A 21,551-nucleotide genomic window follows, 5' to 3' on the forward strand; every position below is an offset into this window, starting at 1 on the left:
AAAATTACAAAAGCTTATAGAGGTATATTACAGAACACCTAAACAAATGAAAACAGATATATGACACTCACAGGTGGGAAGGCTCAAATTTGTCAAGGTGTGTATTATCCCCAAATTTATTTATTTGCATTTATTTAATTAATTTTAAAAAAAGATTTCATTTATTTATTTGACAGAGAGAGACACAGCAAGAGAGAAACCCAAACAGGAGGAGTGGGAGAGGCAGGCTTTCTGCTGAGCAGAGAGCCTGATGTGGGGCTCGACCCCAGGACCCTGGGATCATGACCTGAGCCCAAGCAGATGCTTTAACCACTGAGCCACACAGGCGCCCCTCCCGAACCTGATTTCAAGACTCAATACAAACCCAGTAAAATCCCAACACACTTGTTTGCTTTGATGGAACCTGACAGAATATAACATGTATATAAAATGTACAAAAGACCAAGAATAGCCAAGATGCTTTTGAAGAAACTTCCCCATCCTCCTAAAATCCAAAAAACAAAGTGGGAGGATTTGCTCTATGAGTTATCAAGACTTTTTCCAAATGGCTAATACCTAAGTAAAAAAACCAAACGACAAAGCTTTTAGATGCTCCGTGAAGGGATTATCTTTATCACCTTAATGTAGGAGAAGGTGTCTTAAATAGCAAACAAACAGAACCAATCAATCATAAAGGGAAATGTTGAGAGGAATGAATATGTTAAAAGTAAGAACAGGGGCGCCTGGATGGCTCCGTGGGTTAAGTCTCTGCCTTCGGCTCAGGTCATGGTCTCAGGGTCCTGGGATCGAGCCCTGCATCCTCCTCTCTGCCTGCCTCTCTGCCAACTTGTGATCTCTGTCTGTCAAATAAATAAAATCTTAAAAAAAAAAAAAAGTAAGAATGTATGTTCATCAGAAAGACACCAAAGGCAAGAATATGGTCGTAGCAGCACTGGTCAAACCACTAACAACTGGGAAGAGCAAAGTCTGTCGGCAGCAGCCAGGACAGAAACACTGTAGCCCATCCACGCCAAGACACAGACAACAGGTCTGAACCTCACAAAACAAGCTGACAAAAGCCAGACACAAGAGGTATACGCTGCATGATTTTAGTTGTACAAATCATTAGCAAAAAGACAGACAATTCAATAGGAAAAAATGGGTACGACGCTTGACCTGTCACAAAAGGGGAAACCCCAAAGGCCCATCATTAGTTTCCTTGTGATCAAGGGAAAAGCAGGGCAGAATCAAACGAGATACCATCAATCAGTCAACTCGAGAAATTACATTGAACTGGTGTTGGCGAGGATGTGGAGCAACGAGACTTCCACACGTGACTGGCCGAAATCTAAACTGGTAACATCACTTCGGAAAACACATAACCTAGAAAAGCTGCAGATGTGCAGACTCCAGGACTCAGGAATTTTGCAATCAGACACACCCAGGAAGCAACGGTTCCCAAAACGTTTTGGTCCCAGAACACACTTACGCTCCGTTTTTTAGTCTCCATGCCCAACATAGGGCTTCTTGAACTCATGACTCTGAGATAAGGGTCACAGCCTTGACCAACTGAACCAGCCGGGCACCCCCGGACTCAGTGAACTTTAAGTACTTTGTTAAATTCAAGTTCACTGATCACCTTGCACTGAAAATGGATCTTTTACTCATTTGGTCATTTGGAAAATATTAGTTCACTGATCTTCCAAATGCTGACGAATTTTATTACACATATAAGAAAAAGCACACCACATGGATGAACCAATCTCATCAGAAGTTTTGAAGCTGACAATGGCTGATACAAATTTTTCAAATTTCGAATGTTCTTGGAAGTTCTGCATTTTATCACTGGCAACAAATACTGTGAGTTGCTTCCCTTGAAGTGCTAGGCTCACTGTGCTCACTGTTTAGGAACTATCTGCCCCAAACCCAAGTCAGAATAATCCTAGTTGTCGGTCAGTCATTCTTTCAAGTAAAAATAACGTTTCGTTAAAAAAGGCGCTAGCTCAAAACTCAGAACTCCTGGGTTAAGTCATCACACCAGCGCTTACCCGCCAGACAACAACAGCCTCCATACTCTCCCAGGCAGCATGTTTCCTGTCCACTTCCCATTTTGTCATACAGGATGTTTAAAACACCCCAAAGATGAGTACTTGAGGGCCAGTCTATTTATTAATAAAATTAATCACAGGTACCTGGGTGGCTCAGTGGGTAAGGCCTCTGCCTTTGGCTCATGTCACGATTTCAGGGTCCTGGGATGGAGACCTGCATCGGGCTCTCTGCTCAGCGGGGAGCCTGCTTCCCTCTCTCTCTCTGCCTGCCTCTCTGCCTACTTGTGATCTCTGTCTGTCAAATAAAAAATAAATAAATAAAATAAAATAAATCCCTGTTACTGCCTCATCAAGGGCATTAAGTGGTAAGTAAGTTGTTTTTTTGTTTTTGTTTTCTGTTGTTGTTTTTTTTTAAAGATTTATCTATTTGACAGAGGTCACAAGTAGGCAGAGACAGAGAGGGGGAAGCAAGCTCCCCGCTGAGCAGAGAGCCTGGTGTGGGGCTCAATCCCAGGACCCTGAGACCATGACCTGAGCTGAAAGCAGAGGCTTAAGCCACTGAGCCACCCAGGCGCCCCTTTCTGTTTGTTTTTATGGTGAGTGCTTAGGAGTGAAAAACAGCTGCTTACTGTGGTCTGGGGCCCAGGCCTGGGTTTACGCACTGGGCCGCGCACGAAGCCGCACACGGGGCCGCGCACTGGCAGTTTCACCCACTATGGCTCTCGTACCATCGGCGTAAGTGTCAACACACAGAAAAAGAACAAATTACGTCTCTGTGTTATTATGAAGACTGCTCTGATCTCACAGACTTCTCACCCTCACCCCAGCGTCTGTGAACCTGTGCGAACTGCTGTCCTGGAGAAACCCAGACAGACTGAGATACACGTGTTCATGGAAACGCGGCTCCTAAAGCCCCAAAATGCCCACCGAGGGAAGAAAGAATCAAGAAATTAGCACGAGGCCATAAATACTGCAGACCAAACACAACACATTCAGCAGTGTGCCACGAGACAAGCGGGGCCGCCAGCGTCACCTACTAAGTGACCTGCCACGGAGCGGCGCCGGTTCCAGACCACAGGAGCAAACTGGAAAAGCATCCATTGTGCCAGTAATTTTGTTTTTTTTTTTAGAGAGCAAGAGAGCGAGCCTGTGTGCGTGCACAGGAGGAGGGAGGCGCAGAGGGCTACAGAGAATCTTCAACAGGCTCTACCCCCAGCGCGGAGCTGCTGCGTGCGGGGCTCGATCTCATGACCCTGAGATCATGACCTGAGGCCAATTCAAGAGTCGGATGCTTAACCGACTAAGCCCCCCAGGCACCCCGAGCCAGTAATTCTGTAAATGTATCTGAGTTACAATTTCCCCCAGGGGACAAATGAATCATTCTCAAGAGAAGAAGCTATTCCTGAAAAGCAATTTTGCAAGTCTTCATAGATTAATCCTGAATCGAGAAGTTCCTTTCCTTTCCTTTCTTCCCCGCTGGCATGTTTTCTTCCTGACGCTCTCAGCTCCTCAGCGGCCACGGGACAGGGCACCGCCTTTTTAACTGCCTGCGGTTGCCCAGAAATCTGTCCTTGGCCCCCTTCTCTCCTCCCCTCACCTACTACCAATGCCTGGGAGATGGCTCCCCACTGGGGACTTCTGCCTCTCACCACTCACTGAGGAGCTACAGACCTCCCTCCTCAGCTCACTGAGACCTGGATCCCTACACCCCCTTGTCCGGTGGACACCATCCCTCAGACTTCCTGTAGGCCCCTCGCGTTCTGCACGTCCACAGCTGAATTCATTACCTTCTTCTAAACCTGCCCTTCTCTCCTTGCTGTCCCCTTCCCCCATCTGGTTCTGCCTCATGCCATGTCCTTCCCGAAGTCCCAGCCTCAAGGGCCTATGTTCACATCGCAGTGAGTCACCAGGCTGGTGGATGGAAACTGCCTTCAGGCCTCTCTCCTCGGATGGAGTCGTGAGGACAGAGCCCAACTCTGGATGTCAGAGCTCCTCTGTATTCCCTCCACAACAGGCAGGCAACAAAATGTTTCCTGAGTGAATGAAATAAGTGATATTTTAGAACTTCTCATTCTAGCTTCCTTTAAGAGAGGATGAGTCAAAAAAAAAAAAGAGAGGATGAGTCAGGCTTCTTACTGCTTAAAAAAAAAAAAAAAAAAATAGGGCTGTCTGGCTGGCTCAGTTGGTAGAGCATGCTGACTCCTGATCTGAGGGTGGCAGGTTCAAGCCCCATGTTGGGTGTAGAGATTATGTGGAAAAAAAATTTTAGAAAAAAAAAAAAATTAAAAATAACATTAAAGAAATAAAGTAATACATGTTCACAAAAGGGATTTTTGAAAACCCAAATATTAGGATAATATCTAATTTTGCCCTCAAGAGATGCATTTATTTCCGGCTTTTTCCTGCATGCATGCATGCGCACACACACAAACACACACATATACACACGTCACAAAATCGAGTGTCTAGAATTGGTATCTACTGAGATCCTTCTGCCTGTGCTGAGTCTACCACAAGTTTCATTCTCTTACAGACCTCATCTAAGTGATTTTGTCTGAGTTATTAGTTAACCACTGTGGAACTCGGGTCTGAGATGACCATGGAGAGGGTTCAGACCTGCTACAGACTTGTGTCTCAATTTTGCATCCATGCTCCTTTCAATATTATGTTACAAATACTGTCCCCATCAATAAGTGTTCTAGAACTGCCGTTTTAACGGCTCAACGGCTATATAGTAGGCCCTGTTTGGTGTATACCAATCGTTAGCCTACTGTTGGATACTTATATTTTTCCCCCAGTGAAACTGGTTACAAACGATAATGTCTCTGTATTTTGGGCCTGAATTCCTTTTCCCTGAGGACAGAATCCTAAAAGTTAATCTCATTTCCCTTAGGTCTTTAGGCAAGCCGCCTCTTAGTGAAGCCTTTCTCTGTCATTCTGCCTTAAAACATGTGAACCTGCTCTCCCAACTCCCCGTTCCCTTTTCCTGCTTTATTTTTCCCCTCGGCGCTTCTCCCCTTACGACAGGCCTCCATGGAGTGAGGCTAGGCCCATTTTCTACTGTTAGAACACATGGCAGACCTTGGAACAAGGAATTCAGGTGACTTTGTTCAGGGCTTTGTCCCCAGAGCAGGGTAGGGTTTGGCCCAGACGAGGTACTCAGAAGTACTCTTCTGGCGAATGAATCCAGGCAATTGGCCTATTATCACCTAATTGCTTTTCTGAAAACTTCTGAGGCTTCCTCCAGCTCCGCAAAACAAAAGACTGCCCAGTTTCTCTCTACTCTCAACGGAGTATCTTCTCTTTGAAAATCTTTAACAATGTGATGGGAGGAGAAGAAAACATTAAACTAGCTTTTTTTGATTAGTGAGATTTAATTTTTAAAAGTGATTATTAGTCCCTTGAGTCTCTTTTCAGAATTTTTTTAAAGATTTTATTTATTTATTTGACAGAGAGAGATCACAAGCAGGCAGAGAGGCAGGCAGAGAGAGAGGAAGCAGGCTCACTGCCAAACAGAGAGCCCGAAGTGGGGCTCGATCCCAGAACCCTGAGATCATCACCTGAGCCGAAGGCACAGGCTTAACCCACTGAGCCACCCAGGCGCCCTCTTTTCAGAATTTTATTCATATTCTCAGCTTACCTTGCTTGGGAAATTTTATTAAAACCTTTTTAACTTGAGGGGAAATTCACATAACATAAAATTAGCTATTTTAAAATATCACTCCGTGGCATTTCGTACATTCACAGTGTTCTGTAACAATCACCTCTCTCTAGTCCCAAACATTTCCATCGCCCCGAAAGAAAACTCTATACCCATTAAGCAATCACTTTCGGAAGTTTTGTGTTGATCTCTTTGATTAGAAGAAGCTCATGAGAAATTAAAGATAATCTTTTTTAGATCGGTTTTAAGTATTTCCCTTAGCTTATTGTTTAACTTAAAATTTTTGAAGTATTTACATACAAATTTTAAACCTATACACAAATTAAGATTTTCCAACAAGATTTTCAGCCCTTATCTTTTTTATTTTTAAAGATTTCATTTATTTATTTGACAGAGAGAGAGACAGCGACAGAGGGAACACAAGCAGGGGGTGGGGAAGGGGGAGAAGCAGGCTTCCTGCTGAGCAGGGAGCCTGACGTGGGGCTCCATCCCAGGACCCTGGACCATGGCCCGAGCCTAACAACCGAGCCACCCAGGTGCCCTGAACCCTTCTTTACCTTAAGATCAGATATTCATTTATATGTTCTCTGAGTTAGTTTACTACGGGTTTCTTTCATTCCTTTTTGTTTTATATTTAATTTTTAAATTTATTTTTGTAATTTATTTTAGAATAAGATTACTGATTTTCTGATAGGATCACTTTAGAGATAAAAGGTGATGACTGTTTCTTATTTTATTAAAAAAATTTTTTTAGGGACGCCTGGGTGGCTCAGTTGGTTAAGCGGCTGCCTTCGGCTCAGTGTCCTGGGATAGAGTCCCGCATCAGGCTCCTTGCTCAGTAGGGAGCCTGCTTCTCCCCTCTGCCTCTGCCTGCCACTCTGCCTGCCTGTGCTCGCTCGCTCTCTCTCCCTCTCTCTCTGACAAATAAATAAATAAAATCTTTAAAAAAAATTTTTTTTAAATATTTTATTTCATTTTTTTTTAAGATTTTATTTATTCATTTGACAGAGAGAGATGCAGTGAAAGAGGGAACACAAGCAGGGGGAGTGAGAGAGGGAGAAGCAGGCTCTCCGCAGAGCTGGGAGCCTGATGTGGAGTTCGATCCCAGGACTCCAGAATCATGACCTGAGCCAAAGACAGATGCTTAATGACTGAGCCACCCAGACACCCCTGAAGATTTTATTTTTAAGTAATCTTTATACCCCGGGGGTTGTAGGTACAACCCCGAGACAGAGGAGAGTCACAGAGAGAGACTGTGTGTCTAAGTCAGCCGGGTGCACCCTCTTATTTATTTTATTTTTGTGGCAAAATATATAACATAAATGGACCATTTTAACCCTTTCCAAGTGCGCAATTCTGTGGCATTAAGTACATTCACACTGTTGCCATCCACCTTCCGAACCTTTTTATCTTCCCAAACGGAAACTGTCTTCATGAAACACTAACTCCCCTATCTTCTTCCCTCAGCCCCGGGCATCAACACCATCCTGTTTTCTGCCGAAAGATTATTTTTTGAGTAAAATAGAGTGAAATAGTAAAATTGGATAAAAACCAAATTTGTTTTTAAATTTCGTGCTTCTGAAGGGAAGAAACGAAAAACGACTTTCTCCTTCTCACTGGCTCTGTTCAGTGTCGCCGTTTATTTCTAAAGGCCCAGGACACAATGTGAGGGCGATCGCAAGCCGGGGCAACTCCCACGTACCTGGATGACGTCTGCAGGCTTGTTTATGTGTTCTTTAAAGATCAAGATGGTGGGGGCATAGACGTTGACATTGTACTGTCTTGTCATCTCTTCGGCCCCTCTCGAACCGACGTGTACGTATCCAAATGACAAGTAATCTTTGTATGCAAAAGCAGTCAACTGTTAGGGTGTAAGAGAGAGGAAGAAATTAAATTGGTGGCAGGATCACACAAACCAAGAGAGGACCGTTCACCCCACGGGTGGAGACGATTCCTAGCTTGTACAGCCCCACTCGGGCTGCTAGACCTCTGTGCACTTGGGAGAAATTCTAGAGCGCTTCACGCCTGAAAACTGTACCCACAAAGCTAAACACAGTGAATTTTATTTTTTTTCACCAATGGAGAAAAATACTCAGTTTCCTGAGATCTACACTGGGTTGGAGGCATGGAGGGTTTGAGGAGTTCCCTCAATTACGGAAGATGGCAGCGAGGGTGAGAACGGTTAGGTGGGACACTTTGCTCTCCCATCTCATGTCATAAGGCTAACGGGGGCGCGGGGGAGCCAGAAGTGCTGTGGAGGGTCACCGTGGGCACAGGTTATACAACCTCTCAGAGCTTTGGTGTCCTGGTCTATAAAACTGGGATGCTATCTACACCCCTGGGCTCTTCCGAAGATTCTAGGCTAGTATGTGTGTGGAAGGCACTTGCATGGTAGTGGCATCAGGACGTGCTCAGTGTACGGTGGTTAAGGCAAATTTCTAGTCTTCACACATTTCTCTTTGGGTAAGCTCTTACAAACAGGACAAGCAGGCCACAAGTTCCTTCTACCAAAAAAAGAGCAAACATTCCCCCCAGCACCTCATATACCTTGTACAGCAGCGGTACGATGGGCATCTGGTCAAACAGAAGCACGTGAGGCTTATTCTCTTGCTGCCAGCCAGAGAGGAATCGCACGTAATTTTTATTTGTAACCTTAAATGGAAGAGAGGAGGTTGGTTTCAGTAGTCAGTTCCCAACAAGTGCAATAATGCAGTCAAGAGGTAATGAAACACAATCAAGTAATTGTAAAATACTGTTTCTTAAGAAATAAAAAATGCAGGGGCGCTTGGGTGGCTCAGTGGGTTAAAGCCGCTGCCTTCAGCTCAAGTCAAGATCCCAGAGTCCTGGGATCGAGCCCCGCATCCAGCCCCGCATCGGGCTCTCTGCTCAGCAGGGAGCCTGCTCCCCCCACCCCACCTGCCTGCCTCTCTGCCTACTTGTGATCTCTGTCAAATAAATAAATAAAATCTTTTTTAAAAAAAAGAAAAAATGCAGACTACTACTTTTTTGTCTTTGTTTGACTAAAATGGTAAAAGAATAGTTACTGATTTCCTCTATTCATGTTCCCAGTCTTACAGACTGAAATCAACAATCTTTTCTGGAATAATTACTGAGCATGTTATTTAAAAAATCGAACTGAATTATAGACATGATTCTTAATCTGTTACAGACGGTCCTTATTCATCTATTAACCTGTGGAAGATAACGCCGTGATTCCTCTTTTAAAATGACTTAAAAGAATAAGGGGACCCACTCAGTCTATACGTTACACAATTTCATTTATTACCACGTGAATTGGTACTGTTGTGCTTCCCTGTTTATGCCTCAAATAATCCTACTGAGAATATAAAAAACATGAATAAATAAAAATTTTTCCTAGAAATTTTTCATAGTTAAAGAAGGTTTATCTTTCCATTCTGCTTCCACGATGCTCTCTAGTGAACCTCAATCTGGCCATTTCACTCTCAGCTCAGTCCCCTTCGGTGGCGCCAGCACCTGCAAACGCGGCCCAAGTTCCTGACCAGGGCGGCTGGGCTCTCAGAGGCCCTGGCAGTAAGATGCCAGTAAACCCCTCTCGTATCACCCTCTCCTGCTCACTGGTGACTACCTAACACAGAGCTGACTGCTTCACGTCCTGGACCTCTATCTGCCTGCAACTCATTCCCTTTCTCTGCTCACTGGGCGAACTCAGTGCCGGGACTGTCTCTGCCAAGAAGCCTTTCTCAGCTCTCTTGGGCAGCCTCTTGGCAGATCAGATGGAAATAATCACCCACTAGCCTGGGAGCTCCTTGAAAAGAGTCCCCAACATTAGAGTGACTGGCGGAGAACAGGTATTTCATAAATGCTTGAGGACCCATCCAGACAACCTGTGATCATTCCAGGAGCCTCCAACAAGTATTTCTTCTGTGGATAATGATCCTGGCGGGACAGTCTATGCATAGTGCATGTGGGAATAAGATGGAATTGTTGGTATGTTCACTCTCTCTGGTATAGTTAAAGGAATGAATTGCTAAAGCAAACAAGAATCCTGTTCCAGCTCCTTTGATCCCTAATCTAAGATCCTGGAGGAAAAATGCTTCTCAAGTATGAAGATAAACTACTGTGTGCTCTTTGTGCCTGGCTTCTTTAGTGCAATTCTTGTTTGTGAAATTGACTCATCCTTGCCTTACGCTAAGTTCTGAAAGTTGCAAACGTGGAATCTTGTGTATTCCACAGATGTGACTGCTAAATACACAAAGTAACCTAATTTGAATCCTTTCATAAGACAAATACCTTCAAATGAAGAAACACACGAGTCAGAAAGAAATCCTTCATCCCATGTTGTGATCTAATTTTTGGTTTAGAAAATGAGAGTCACTGTCAGATCCCCACCACTGCGGAAGTGTGTCCAGTGGTTACTAACAGGGAGTCTCTCAGTCTTTCTGCCCTGTTTCAATTTTCAGTCTCCTACAGATTTCGTTTAGACGATTTCGGCTGAGTGATTAACACATGACCTTGCCCTCGGGTCTGAGATGACCAGACAGAGGTCAGGGCCGCCAGCGGTCCCAGGCACCTGGTAACCTACTGCTCCGCCAGGTACTTACTTTCTCCACCAAGTTCCCTGGAAGAAGATTCTCTACAAACTGTCGCAGGTTCTCGCGGACGACCGCGTTATGGAAGAAGGAGATTTTCCCATTTATGATTCCCAGGATGGAGGGAGTGCTGTGCGCTCCCAGGTGATGGGCCAGGCGTCTCTCGTACCCAGCATGGACCACGCCGATTCCTACACCTGCAAAGTGTGGAAGACCTACATGAGGCTTTTTTATGCCCCCGTGGTAGATGAAGTAATGCTGCTAAGTGATTTTCTGGTGTGCGGTTGAAATCCTGACCTAGGAGGGGAGGATGTCTTTCCTAATAGACCGATGAGCATTTTTTTTTCATTACTGATATTCTAAATCGGTTCAGTTGTATTACTGCAGAATAGTCTGGCAATATTTAAGAGCTACAAATCTTTGTATCCTTCAGTCCTATTATTTCAAATTTTTGGAGACCGTGAGAAAATACTTCAAAAGAAAAGAAAGCAATCTGCTCACGGTGCTTCTATTCACAAGGAAAAAGACCTGTAAACAATCAAGGGCTCAACAACTCGGCAATGGTTGGAAAAATAACTAGGATTTATCGAGAGAAATCAGTCTTCTCACTCTTCAGAGAAATTCTCCATTTTATATAAATTAATTTATAGAGAGAGATATTGGAAAGTACACATTCTCAAAAAGAGAAAGAAATTAAGATCACTCAGAAGTCAAATCCCATATAATACTGTTAATAATTTGGTATCCATCTGTAACTTTTCTTACACTAACACGTGTGTGGACACATACACTTTACAAAACGGGCATCTGATACTCATTTCACTTAATGCTTGAGTAACTTCCTTGTTCCTTCCTCCAACCACGGTATCTGGTAAGCCAGGTCCTCTGCCAAACACTGAGGTATATGAAATATTCATAGTCTGCCCAACAGACTTCTCAAGCTTAACATTTCCCAAACCCCACCCCTGCTCTCCTCCCCCAGACCCACCCCACGCAGGCCTCCCCGGGTCACCCACAGGGTTCCTTCCCTCCTATCACTTGCATGGAAGACCCGAGTCATCTTCTACCTCTCGCTGTTCACACCCCACGTCCAATCTGTCAGCAAGTGCTGTTGGCTTTGTTTCCAAAACGCACCAGGAATCTGTTTGTCTCCACTTTCTTTAGATTCTTCTCTGAGTCACCATCTCTCTTCCCTGGTTGTGCAACACCCACCCAACGTTACTGTCTCTCCTGGTCTCCCCGTGGCCTGTTCTCAACATGATAAGCACACTGTCTCCTCTAACACATAAACACAGATCACGGCACGCCTCTGTCCCAACCCTGCAAAGACTTCCCATTTCACTCAGAGTAAAGGCTGATCTACAGGAAGGGCAACAAGGCCCTTTGTAATTTGGTCCCTGGTCCCCTTCTGACCTCCCTCTCATCCTCCTCCTCCTCATTCACCTTGCTTCAGCACCCAGCATCCTTCTCTTCCTTAAACACGCTGGCATGTTCCCGCCTCAGGGCCCTGGCACTGGCTGTTCCTTCCGCCTGGAGTGCGTGCCTCCCCGTCTCTTGAACTGAGTCCCTCCTTCGCCAACTCCAAGCCCTTCTCCATGAGGCCCACCCGGCTACCATGTTTGAAACTACACCCCCCACACACACGGGATCCCCCTCAACCTGATCACTTTCCCTTTTTCCACAGCACTTCCCACCTTCTAACAAATCACATACTTTGCTTTTTTCTGTTACTTGCTTGTTGTCTGTTTGCCCCTGCTAGGACGGTTCGGTTCACGGATGTATCCCAAGCACCAGGCCAGAGCGTGGCACGCAGCAGGAGCTCATGGAAACTGGGCCATCAGTCTGCCTGAATACTGAAGTCGCTTTTGGCTTTCACTATTACAGGAATATTTTAACGGGTCCCCTTGTATATCTTTGTGTACAAATCTCTGTGTACAAATCTTTGTGCACATGTGTGATTTCCTAATTAAATTCCAAACATGGGGGCGCCCGGGTGGCTCAGTGGGTTAAAGCCTCTGCCTTCGGCTGGGGTCATGATCCCAGGGTCCTGGGACCTAACCCCGCATCGGGCTCTCTGCTTGGCAGGGAGCCTGCTTCCTCCTCTCCCTCTCTGCCTGCCTCTCTGCCTACTTGTGATCTCTGTCTGTCAAACAGATAAAATCTTTAAAAAAATAAAAAAAATAAATAAATTCCCAAAATGGAATTGCTGGGTAAACGGCAGGGATCACAAGCTTAATGCATTGATGAAAGATGAAACAAATCTATCTACAGGGTACCGACTATGACCCTTGGAGGATCTCGCGGGCAGGTAAGGAGGAACCCTGGATGTCACATGGTCCACCCCCGCCTGCTGCAGACAAAGAGTGAGCTTCGGAGAGATGATGCGGAGCCGCCAGCATGGCAGAACCAGAACCCGAGCTGGACGTGCCAGGTCTAGTACCTGACATCGCACCACACTACAGGTGTCACAGATAACTACGAATAGTTCCGTTCAGCAAACGCAAGTGCGTGTGAAAATTTGGCGAGAAGAACAATATAGCAGGCACATACACTGAGAGGTTTGGTCTTATGTAAAGTCAGAAGAACATCACCTAGGGACGTTGAGTGGCCCCACAGCAAAGGCCCAAGGGTGGAACGACCACGTCTTGAACCCCTTCTAAGTGAGGCAGCGCGGTGAGAGCTTTACAGACATGATCACTTTCCATACTCGCCAACACCCCCAGTGGTCATGCTGTTACCTTCATGTTCCCCGGCCGGGGAGCGGAGGCCAACTGAGCTGGCATCACAGTCGGCACGCAGTGGGACCGGGGTCTGAACCCAGGCCCATCTGAGGGCGAAGCCTGGCTCCTTCTTGGCTTGAGAGATTGACCTCTTCCACCCTAGGTTCTGGACACTGGAGGGATCGATTTCTTGGGAGACCGACTCACCCTTAATGATTTTACACAGACCTGACGCCAATACATTATCCGATCCCAGGCATACACCTTTCTAGCGACTGTGCCATTCAGGGTGCCCTCTCTGCCAGGTTTCAGGACACACACGGACCAGAATTAGTAATCAGAAAGGTGACTGGTGAGCCTGGAGTTGAACGGAGAGATGCAGGCAGTCCTGAGAGCAAAGGGAAACTGAAAAAGATCTGCTGTTCCCGCTACTCTTCTGCCTGTCCCGGGGCTCCCTGTCCCAGCCCCGTGGGCTGCCTCCTCAGCCAGGCCCTCCTTGTCTGCCCAGCTGCAGCCTGTCACCTGGGCCTGGCATTCTCTGGTGCCCTCCCTGCCTTACCAGGCTACAGGCCCCGTTGTTGTGCTCTGTGATTGACAGCGGTGTGTACTCACGAGAACATAAGCTCTAGGAGTGCGGGGAGTTTTGCCTACTTTGTGCACTGCTGCATCCCTAATATCTAGAACAGCTCGTGGCACTTAGTAGGCACTCAGTTAGAAACAAACACAATGAATTACAAATCAGTATTCACACTCAGATCCAGATTCAAGCCCAGCTCTGCTCCCCATGAGCTGTGTGACTTCAGGCAAGTCGTTTCGCCTCTCTGTGTCTGTTTCCTCATTTTAAAATGAAGGTTAAGTTGTTCTGTTGGGACTAAATCACGTAACATAAAACAGAACCTAACCCCCAGCCTGGAATACAGTAGGTGCCTAACTAATTACAAATGTTATTATTAAGTATTATTTCATCCAGACCATGGTGAAGCCTGAGACCAAGACTGTGTGTGTGGCGGGGGAATTTTTGCCTCGAGGGGCTGATCTCCTCCTGCAGAGTGGGATACACTCAGCAAACCCTCGCTCTCTCCGGTGTCCTCCCGCCACCTCTCCCCGCCTCATCAGTATAGACTCTTTCCTGCTTAGAACAGAATACAAGCGGTTAGGCTTCATTTCTTTTACTTAAATTACTGTCGACTCCTTACATACAACCGCTTTGTTAAATGTGTTTCCAAATCTATAAAGGCCATTTTCTTGGATCATTTCTGCAAAGGACTTCGACTGTTACTATCATAATTCCACTTCTAAATTCTGGAGGAATTTTACCTCTCTTCTATGGATGAACTAGCAGATGGATTAGAATAGAATAAAGAATGATAAATATTTGGTGTTTTTCAATTGGTGGTATTTTCCCCTGAGAAGATATTTAATAAAGAATTCAGATCTCAGGGCACTAGGTGGCTCAGCTGATTAAGCAGCTGCCTTCGGCTCAGGTCATGATCCCAGAGTCCCGAGACGGAGCCCTGCATCAGGCTCTGTGCTCAGCACAGAATCTGCTTCTCCCTCTCTTTCTGCCCCTCCCCACCACTGCTGCACATACACACGCGCGCGCTCTCTCTCATGATAAATAAAGTCTTAAGAATTTGTTTATAAATACTAAATTAATAAAAATAAATTAACAAAATCTTAAGAAAAAAGAATTCAGATCAAACCCTCCACGCTTGCCACCCAAGCTGGGAAGGAAGAGTGAGAAAAGCTGGCGGCACCGTTACCCCGGGGAGACTCCGGTTCGGAAGTGACCAGTAACGGCTGGGGACTTGGGGTCTCTGAGTCACAGAGACCAACACAGTCTCCATTGTCCTTTGCCTTCAAATTTTCTACACTTCAAAGTTCAGCAAAGCTCATAAAGCAAGCTCAGCTAGGTCAACAGCGAGTAAAGCTCCATGTATCTGTATCTCGATTAAGCAGAGCCTGGCTAGAGGACAGAGGGACAAGCCCCAAACCCAGAAAACGTGAGCAGTGAATTGAAAAGAAAGACAAAGCAGATGGGACCTCTTCCAGAAACATTTGATTTTGATATGGATTGACATTTCTGGCTAATGTGCAGGTCCTGGGTAATTAAAAATACTAGCATTTCCTTCTGTCTTGGAGGGTGTAAGAAGTCTTCCTCCTGCACGGTACTGAACATGGCCACGTCGCACCTCTACGGAGGTACCAACTGCACTCACTTCCATGAGATGATCCCAAACGTGTACTGCGCCATTTAGGGAAATTCTTTCCTTTTTTCCTCTCTAACATAGACACATTCCTTTTTTTTTTTTTTTTTTTTAAGATGCTATTTATTTATCTGAGAGAGAGAGAGAGCAAGCACGCACAAGCAGGGGGAGTGGGAGAGGGAAAAGCAGGCTCCCCGCTGAGCAGGGAGCCCGATATGGAGCTCGATCCCAGGACCCTGGGATCATGACCTGAGCCGAAGGCAGTTGCTTAACCAACTGAGCCACCCAGGCGCCTCTAGACACATTCACCTTTATTTCAAGTTTTGCATGTGTCTTAAGGAATGGTACAGAGCCAACTGGAGGAACAGGCCAGCGTTCAGTTTGACTAAACACAAACCCATCAATAAAGAAATTATTAAGAGGCTAAATAATGTGAAATGGAAGAAAATCAAGGACAATGAGCAAAGCATATTTTTAAAAAACTAGTATCTAGGTAGACCCTTTACCTAGCCAGTGTAACATTGTTGCAGACTTAACAATTCCTTGAAAGAGAGGAACTGCTCCTTCTTTTAAAATAAGAAGTCATGGGGTGCCTGGGTGGCTCAGTCATTGGGCATCTGCCTTCAGCTCAGGTCACAATCCCGGGGTCCTGGGGCTGAGCCCTGCATCAGGCTCTCTGCTCAGGGGGAAGCCTGCTTCTCCCTTTCCTCCTCCCCCTGCTTGTGTTCCCTCTCTCGCAGTGTCTCTGTCAAATAAATAAATAAAGATCTTAAAAAAAAAAAAAGTCATCATGGAGTATCTGGGTGGCTCAGTCGGTCGAGGGCCTGACTCTTGGTTTCGGCTCAGGTCATGATCTCAGGGTCATGAGATTGAGATCCGTTATCGGGATCCATGCTCAGTGAGTCGTCTGCGTGAGGTTCTCTCTCCCTCCCTCTTCCCCTGTTCACACTCACACTCTCTATCTCTCTAACATAAATAAATAAATCTTTACAAAAAATCAATGTGAAGTCATGGTGAATACGTTGCAGGACTGTTCAAACTGGGTTGCCCTAAAATGGTATTTGATTTTTTAAGACTCGCAACCTCCTTTACACCCTGGTCGCTGTCTGCACCCCTCCCGGTGAGCACGTAGAGCACTGAAATGATTCACCTGTGTCTCCCACCCGAGTCTGCTGGTGCAAGGGCCACGTTTTACTGATTTCTGAAGCTGTACAGGCATGGTGGTTAACCGTGACCCCTAGAGCTGTGCTCTTGGGTCTGGATCCCAGCACGCCTACTTGTGGATAGTGTGGCTTTGATTAGTTCCTTAACCTTCCTGGGCCTCGGTTTGCTCATCTGGAAAACAGGGATAATAACAGTCTCTCCCTGAGTTGCTCTGGGGATACAGACAATCCTCACGACGCACCTAGCACAATGCCAAACAACTGAAGCTCAATAAACACTACTGTAAGTTACACATTAACGGCTAATATAGTACTTGGTCCATCGGGAAGAGAGTGCACAAGGAGAACATGCATTCTTTCTCATCCCCCACTCACTCCAGCAGCGCTCCATTATTCTGTAATTGCAAATGTGATTCTGTACTTGCAGATGCCAAGTGTGCATTCTCTGGGTACATACTTTCTCTTCAGCTAGACAGTAAACTCCTCGAGGTCGACGGCAGCACTGACGACTCTGGTCCTCCTCCCCAGGGTGGCTGTCCAGACACGTGGGCTACGTCTGCAGACCAGCCGTTTCCACGCTGTGTGGCTGAGGATTCCACCGAACTAGCTACCACGTTTCCCCCAGGGTAGAACTATCCTATTTCATCCATCCACGCATTTTACGTTGTTCTGAGAGAAGGTCCAAGCTTTCCCAGACCCCTCAGCTGATCTTTAAGATGGTCTGTTCTTCCCTTTTTTTTTTTTTCAGAGATTTTATTTTAAAGTAATCTCTACACAAAACATGGGACTCCAACTCACATCCCGGAGATCACGAGTCACCCGCTCTACTGACTGGGCCCATCAGGTACCCTAGTCTGCTCTTCCTATTAACTCAGAATAGGAACATTTTTGGCAGGGGATGGCTCTGTTGGCAAAGCATCGGACTCGTGGCTTCGGCTCAGGTCATGATCTCAGGGTCGTGAGACTGAGCCCTGAGTCGGGCTCTGGGCTCAGCGTGAAGTCTGCTTGAGATTCTCTCTCTCCCTCTGCCCCTTCCCCTGCTCACTCTCAAATAAATAAATCTTTAAAAAAAAAGAAAGAAAGAAAAATATTTTGGGCAGTATCTGTCTGAAAGGGTAGTGCTGCCTCACTGGGACGGGGAAATGACCACAGGGGCCGTAAGGATCTCACCACGCTGCCATCCAGCCGTAACCAAGTGGACTTTGACTCTCAGGAATTTGCCACTAATCCCAATGTTCCAAAGAGGAAAGTGGTTTATAAACCAAACGAATCTAATACGTTTGGTCAAAACCAGCCTTCCAGGGAACGTTGCGGGTGGAGCGGGGGAATGGACTGAACCCTCCGTAAATGTCACTTCTGTGAATCTGAATTCAGCTGCTTTCACCCTTGTCACTTGAGTCCTGATCCACTACGATCAAAGAGCACGATGGCCCAAAAGCATAGTAAGATCTTCCATCATCGAAGACTTAAGGTCATTAAAAGGCGGTACAGATACAGCTGGCACACGACGCACGGACTTACAGTCCGACTACTGGGGCTCAAAGCCCAGATTTGCAGAACACCAACTGTGGGACCCTGACAGAGTCCCCCAAATGAGCCACATGTCTGTCAAAGAGGGATGACAACAGCATCTGCCTTAAATGGCTGTTGTTTAACATGAGGTGATACTTGTAAGTGTGCTTGGCATAAATTCTCCGGAAATATGAGCTCATATTATTTTCATGTCATCACGCACAGTCCAACCGGAGTTACTATTTAGAACAATCTCTCAAATCCAGCTCTTCCGTGCCCTGTCTGCCCGTCCACTGGCTCAAGTCAGAATGCAGAGTCCATCTTGACCCCCTCTCTCCCTTTTTCTTCATTTCTCACATTCAGATGGTCTCCAGGAGCCACAGGTCCGTCAACTCCCATGATCCTACCTCTCAAATCTCTTCCACTTGTCCACCTCTCTATTGCTTCTGCTCCTAGTCTGGGCCAGTGGTTGCTGTCCTGCCACGGCCCTTGACCTCCCTGGTTCCTCTTCTGACCTTCTTCAATCTGTCCTTCAAGCGGCTCTAACAGCTTCCTAAACCATGGACGTGATTAAATCACACCGCCATGTAACATTTTTTCTTGGCTTATTACATACTGTAAAATAAAGTCCAGCTTCTCGAGCCTGGACTTTCAGGCTCCTTACTTCCTGGTCCTGGCGAGCTCTTCCTGCTTCCTCCCCCTCAGCCACACCCGAGTCACATCCTGCAACTGCCTCTCCCAGGCACACTGTTTCTTTGGCTGCCCTGTTCCCTGTTTCCCATCCAGCTTCGAAGTACCTTGTAAGACTCCGCTAAACGTAAGTCAGGAGTCGGTGCCTGCTGGTCAGTGAGTTGAAGAAAGCAGACTCATGTATTTGAGAATGATTTTAAAACGATTTATAAAATAGGTATTTAAAAAAATTTTACTTTGGTAAACCAGAAAACCTGGTTCGTCAGACATTCCCCAAGGCTTGTTTTATATTTGTGATTAATATATATTAGAAATTAATAGGTATTTTTCTCATTTAATCTTTGTATCAAATCTGGTTTGACATTATTACATCCGTTTTAGAGATGAGGAAACGTGTGTCAAGCAATCTGCCCAAGGGCACGAAGACAGTAAATGACAGAGCTCGGACATGAGCACAGCCGGGGGCCTGCTGGAGCAGCACGTTCGCTGACGCTGGTCTGTGTGAGTCCGAAGCCCACAGATGGGACACAGGTAACCCCTGCGCTTTGCTCACTCACGCTGTCCACCAGGCACGTTTCAAATAGAACGTTGGGGACGCCTGGGTGACTCAGTGGGTGAAGCCTCTGTCTTCAGCTCAGGTCATGATCTCAGGGTCCTGGGATCGAGCCCTGGATCGAGCCCTCTGCTCAGCGGGGAGCCTGCTTCCCCCTCTCTCTCTATGGCTGTCTCTCTGCCTACTTGTGATCTCTGTCAAATAAATGAATAAAATCTTAAAAAAAAAAATTAGAAGCTGGCTCTGACCTGAGTTTGGTGTAGACACACTGCTGTCCTAACTCAAGCACTGGTTTAACGTTTCTGTTCTGCTCCAGGGTCTGAATGTCGGCGCCCAGACGAACGAGGTTAAAGAGGTTTCAGTATACCACCTAGCGTGGCATAAAACGCCATTACGCTTTTTGACGAAGAAGCTGCTCAACCCAGGGGCTTCCGGCTGATCTCAGCCTGTCGTCCTCTCATTATGCACCACCAGCAAGCATCTGCTGACTGCCCACCATGTGCGTGACACTGTGCTAAACTTATTTCCTCATCTTCTTCCAAGAACCTCCTTACTCAATCTCATGAAAGCATTTTGGCAAATTGGAGTGCTTCGGAACCACAGGCTGGAAATTTCTGTTTTAGGATAAATGAACTGATGGTTTTCATGGGTACATTCTCTCCAGAGACATCCGGGCCCTTGGTCCCTATGATTGAGTCTGACCTTTCTTAGTTACTCAAGAAGAGGTCTGCTAATGCCTATAACACAACACACACACACACACACACACACACACACACACACACACACAGACACACACACAATTCTGTAATTCCAACTTTTAAGAGTCATTAAAATAAATACCCGGCCTGGAATCCTGGCATTTTCCCAGCACTAAGTGGTAACTATGAACATAGGAAGGGCTAATCTGTGATCCAGAATGGTAACGCATGACCATTACTGTCATGGATGGACCTGTGGCTCTTTGCCCAAATCCATCTGTTGAAGTCCTAACCCCCAGAACTTCGGTATGTGACTGTATTTAGAGATAGGGCCTTTAAGGAAGTAATTAAGTTAAAATGAGTTAGTCAGTGTGGGCCCTGATCCAATATGGCTGGTGTCCTTGTAAGAAGAGATGAGGACACAGAAAGAGAGAGAGAGACACCAGGAACGTGCAGAGAGAGACAGGACCACGTGGGCAGGCAGGGAGAAGGCGGCCACCTGCAAGCCGTGGAGAGAGGCCTCAGAGAAAAACCAAGCCTGCCAACACCTTGATCTTGGACTTCTAACTTTGAGAACTGTGAGAAAATACACTTCTGTTGGTTCGTGGTATTTTGTTATGGCGGCTCTAGCAACTCCGAGTGTCAAAACTGATGTCTGAGGGCTGCTTTGTTCAACCAATAATTTTTAAACTTCTCCTATGCATTAGTCTCCCCCAACCAGATGTTAGGAAACTGTACAGAGGCTTCAAGGCTAGGTTAAGGTTTAAATTAGTAGTGCAAAATGAGAATGGCTGACACATTTCTTTCTCTCAAAATGTGTCCTTGGAAAAACCCCGTCATGTGAACTTTTGAAGAGAAATCTCACTGTTCCTTCTTCCCAGGAGCCCATACAATTCAAGATATAAATGTTCCCTTCTTCTATACAGACACCTTTCGGCAAATAAAATGATCTTACCCAATCCTTCCAGTTCTTGAACTACCTCTTTCCAAACAGGCTCGATGTGGATACAGCTGAAGCACCAGTCTGAGGTGATCTTGATGAGGTAGGGTTTCCTGAAGCTGTCTGGAACCACTTCATTCACGTAGTGTGAGAAGTGCAATAAATACTTCTCATCGATGGAGTCCCGCCGCTCAGAATTAAAAGGGAAATGAAAAAAGGATTCATCGAAGTAAAAATTCTCATGGAAATGGCGGAAGCGATACTCTCGCTGTTGCTGCTGCTTCTGGTAGCCCTGGTTCTCTCCGGCATCTCCATAGTGATCATAGTTGGATCTCTTTTCTTCATTGGAAAGAATCTATAAGGAAAGCAAAAAAAAAAAAAAAAAAAAAAAAGGAAATCTATGAAATGGAAAAATTTTCACCCAAAGGACTATCCTGTGAGCAGCACGGGAGACACGGGAAGAAAAGAAGCATAAAGCTATAGCACGGTTAGACATTCCGAAAGCAGTCGCCAACATACCCGGAAACTTCTCTCTCAATAGAAACATCCAGTATTTCAAGACCAAAAGACTTCAGTCCTTGTGTTTGTCTTGGCTTTAGAGATTCTGTGTTGTCAAAGTACTCAACACATCAGGAAAGCAAATAAAACTTAACATAATGTTGACCACAAAAAAACGGACTACGTCATGCCACTTAAGTTGGAGTGACTCAAAGCCGGACAGGACAGGCTGCGAACACCAAAAAGCTGCCACAGCACCAAGTGCAGTGTCCTGCACGTGAGCTTTGTTTTACTTAGAAACAACTCCG

The 21,551-nt window shown here is 45.9% G+C and overlaps 1 protein-coding gene and 1 long non-coding RNA gene across 3 annotated transcripts in view; one reads left to right on the forward strand and one right to left on the reverse strand.

Moving 5' to 3' along the window:
* Window positions 1-21,551, reverse strand: part of DNAJC16 (DnaJ heat shock protein family (Hsp40) member C16) — a 40,185-nt gene that overhangs the window by 11,827 nt on the left and 6,807 nt on the right. The window contains exons 4-7 of one of the 2 annotated variants that reach the window (XM_046010455.1): window positions 20,761-21,100; window positions 10,272-10,456; window positions 8,236-8,340; window positions 7,391-7,549 (exon numbers count right to left, since the gene is read on the reverse strand). In XM_046010455.1, the coding sequence (XP_045866411.1) occupies window positions 7,391-7,549; window positions 8,236-8,340; window positions 10,272-10,456; window positions 20,761-21,100 (789 nt within the window). Of the gene's footprint in view, window positions 1-7,390; window positions 7,550-8,235; window positions 8,341-10,271; window positions 10,457-20,760; window positions 21,101-21,551 lie in introns of those variants that run through there. The other variant, XM_046010456.1, reaches the window with a different exon arrangement.
* On the forward strand, window positions 18,611-19,830 carry LOC123945220. The gene is made up of 3 exons (XR_006819126.1): window positions 18,611-18,678; window positions 18,933-19,082; window positions 19,421-19,830. It is a non-coding gene; the product is annotated as an uncharacterized LOC123945220 (long non-coding RNA).

Source organism: Meles meles, chromosome 1, assembly GCF_922984935.1.
Source record: "Meles meles chromosome 1, mMelMel3.1 paternal haplotype, whole genome shotgun sequence".
NCBI lineage: Eukaryota > Metazoa > Chordata > Mammalia > Carnivora > Mustelidae > Meles > Meles meles.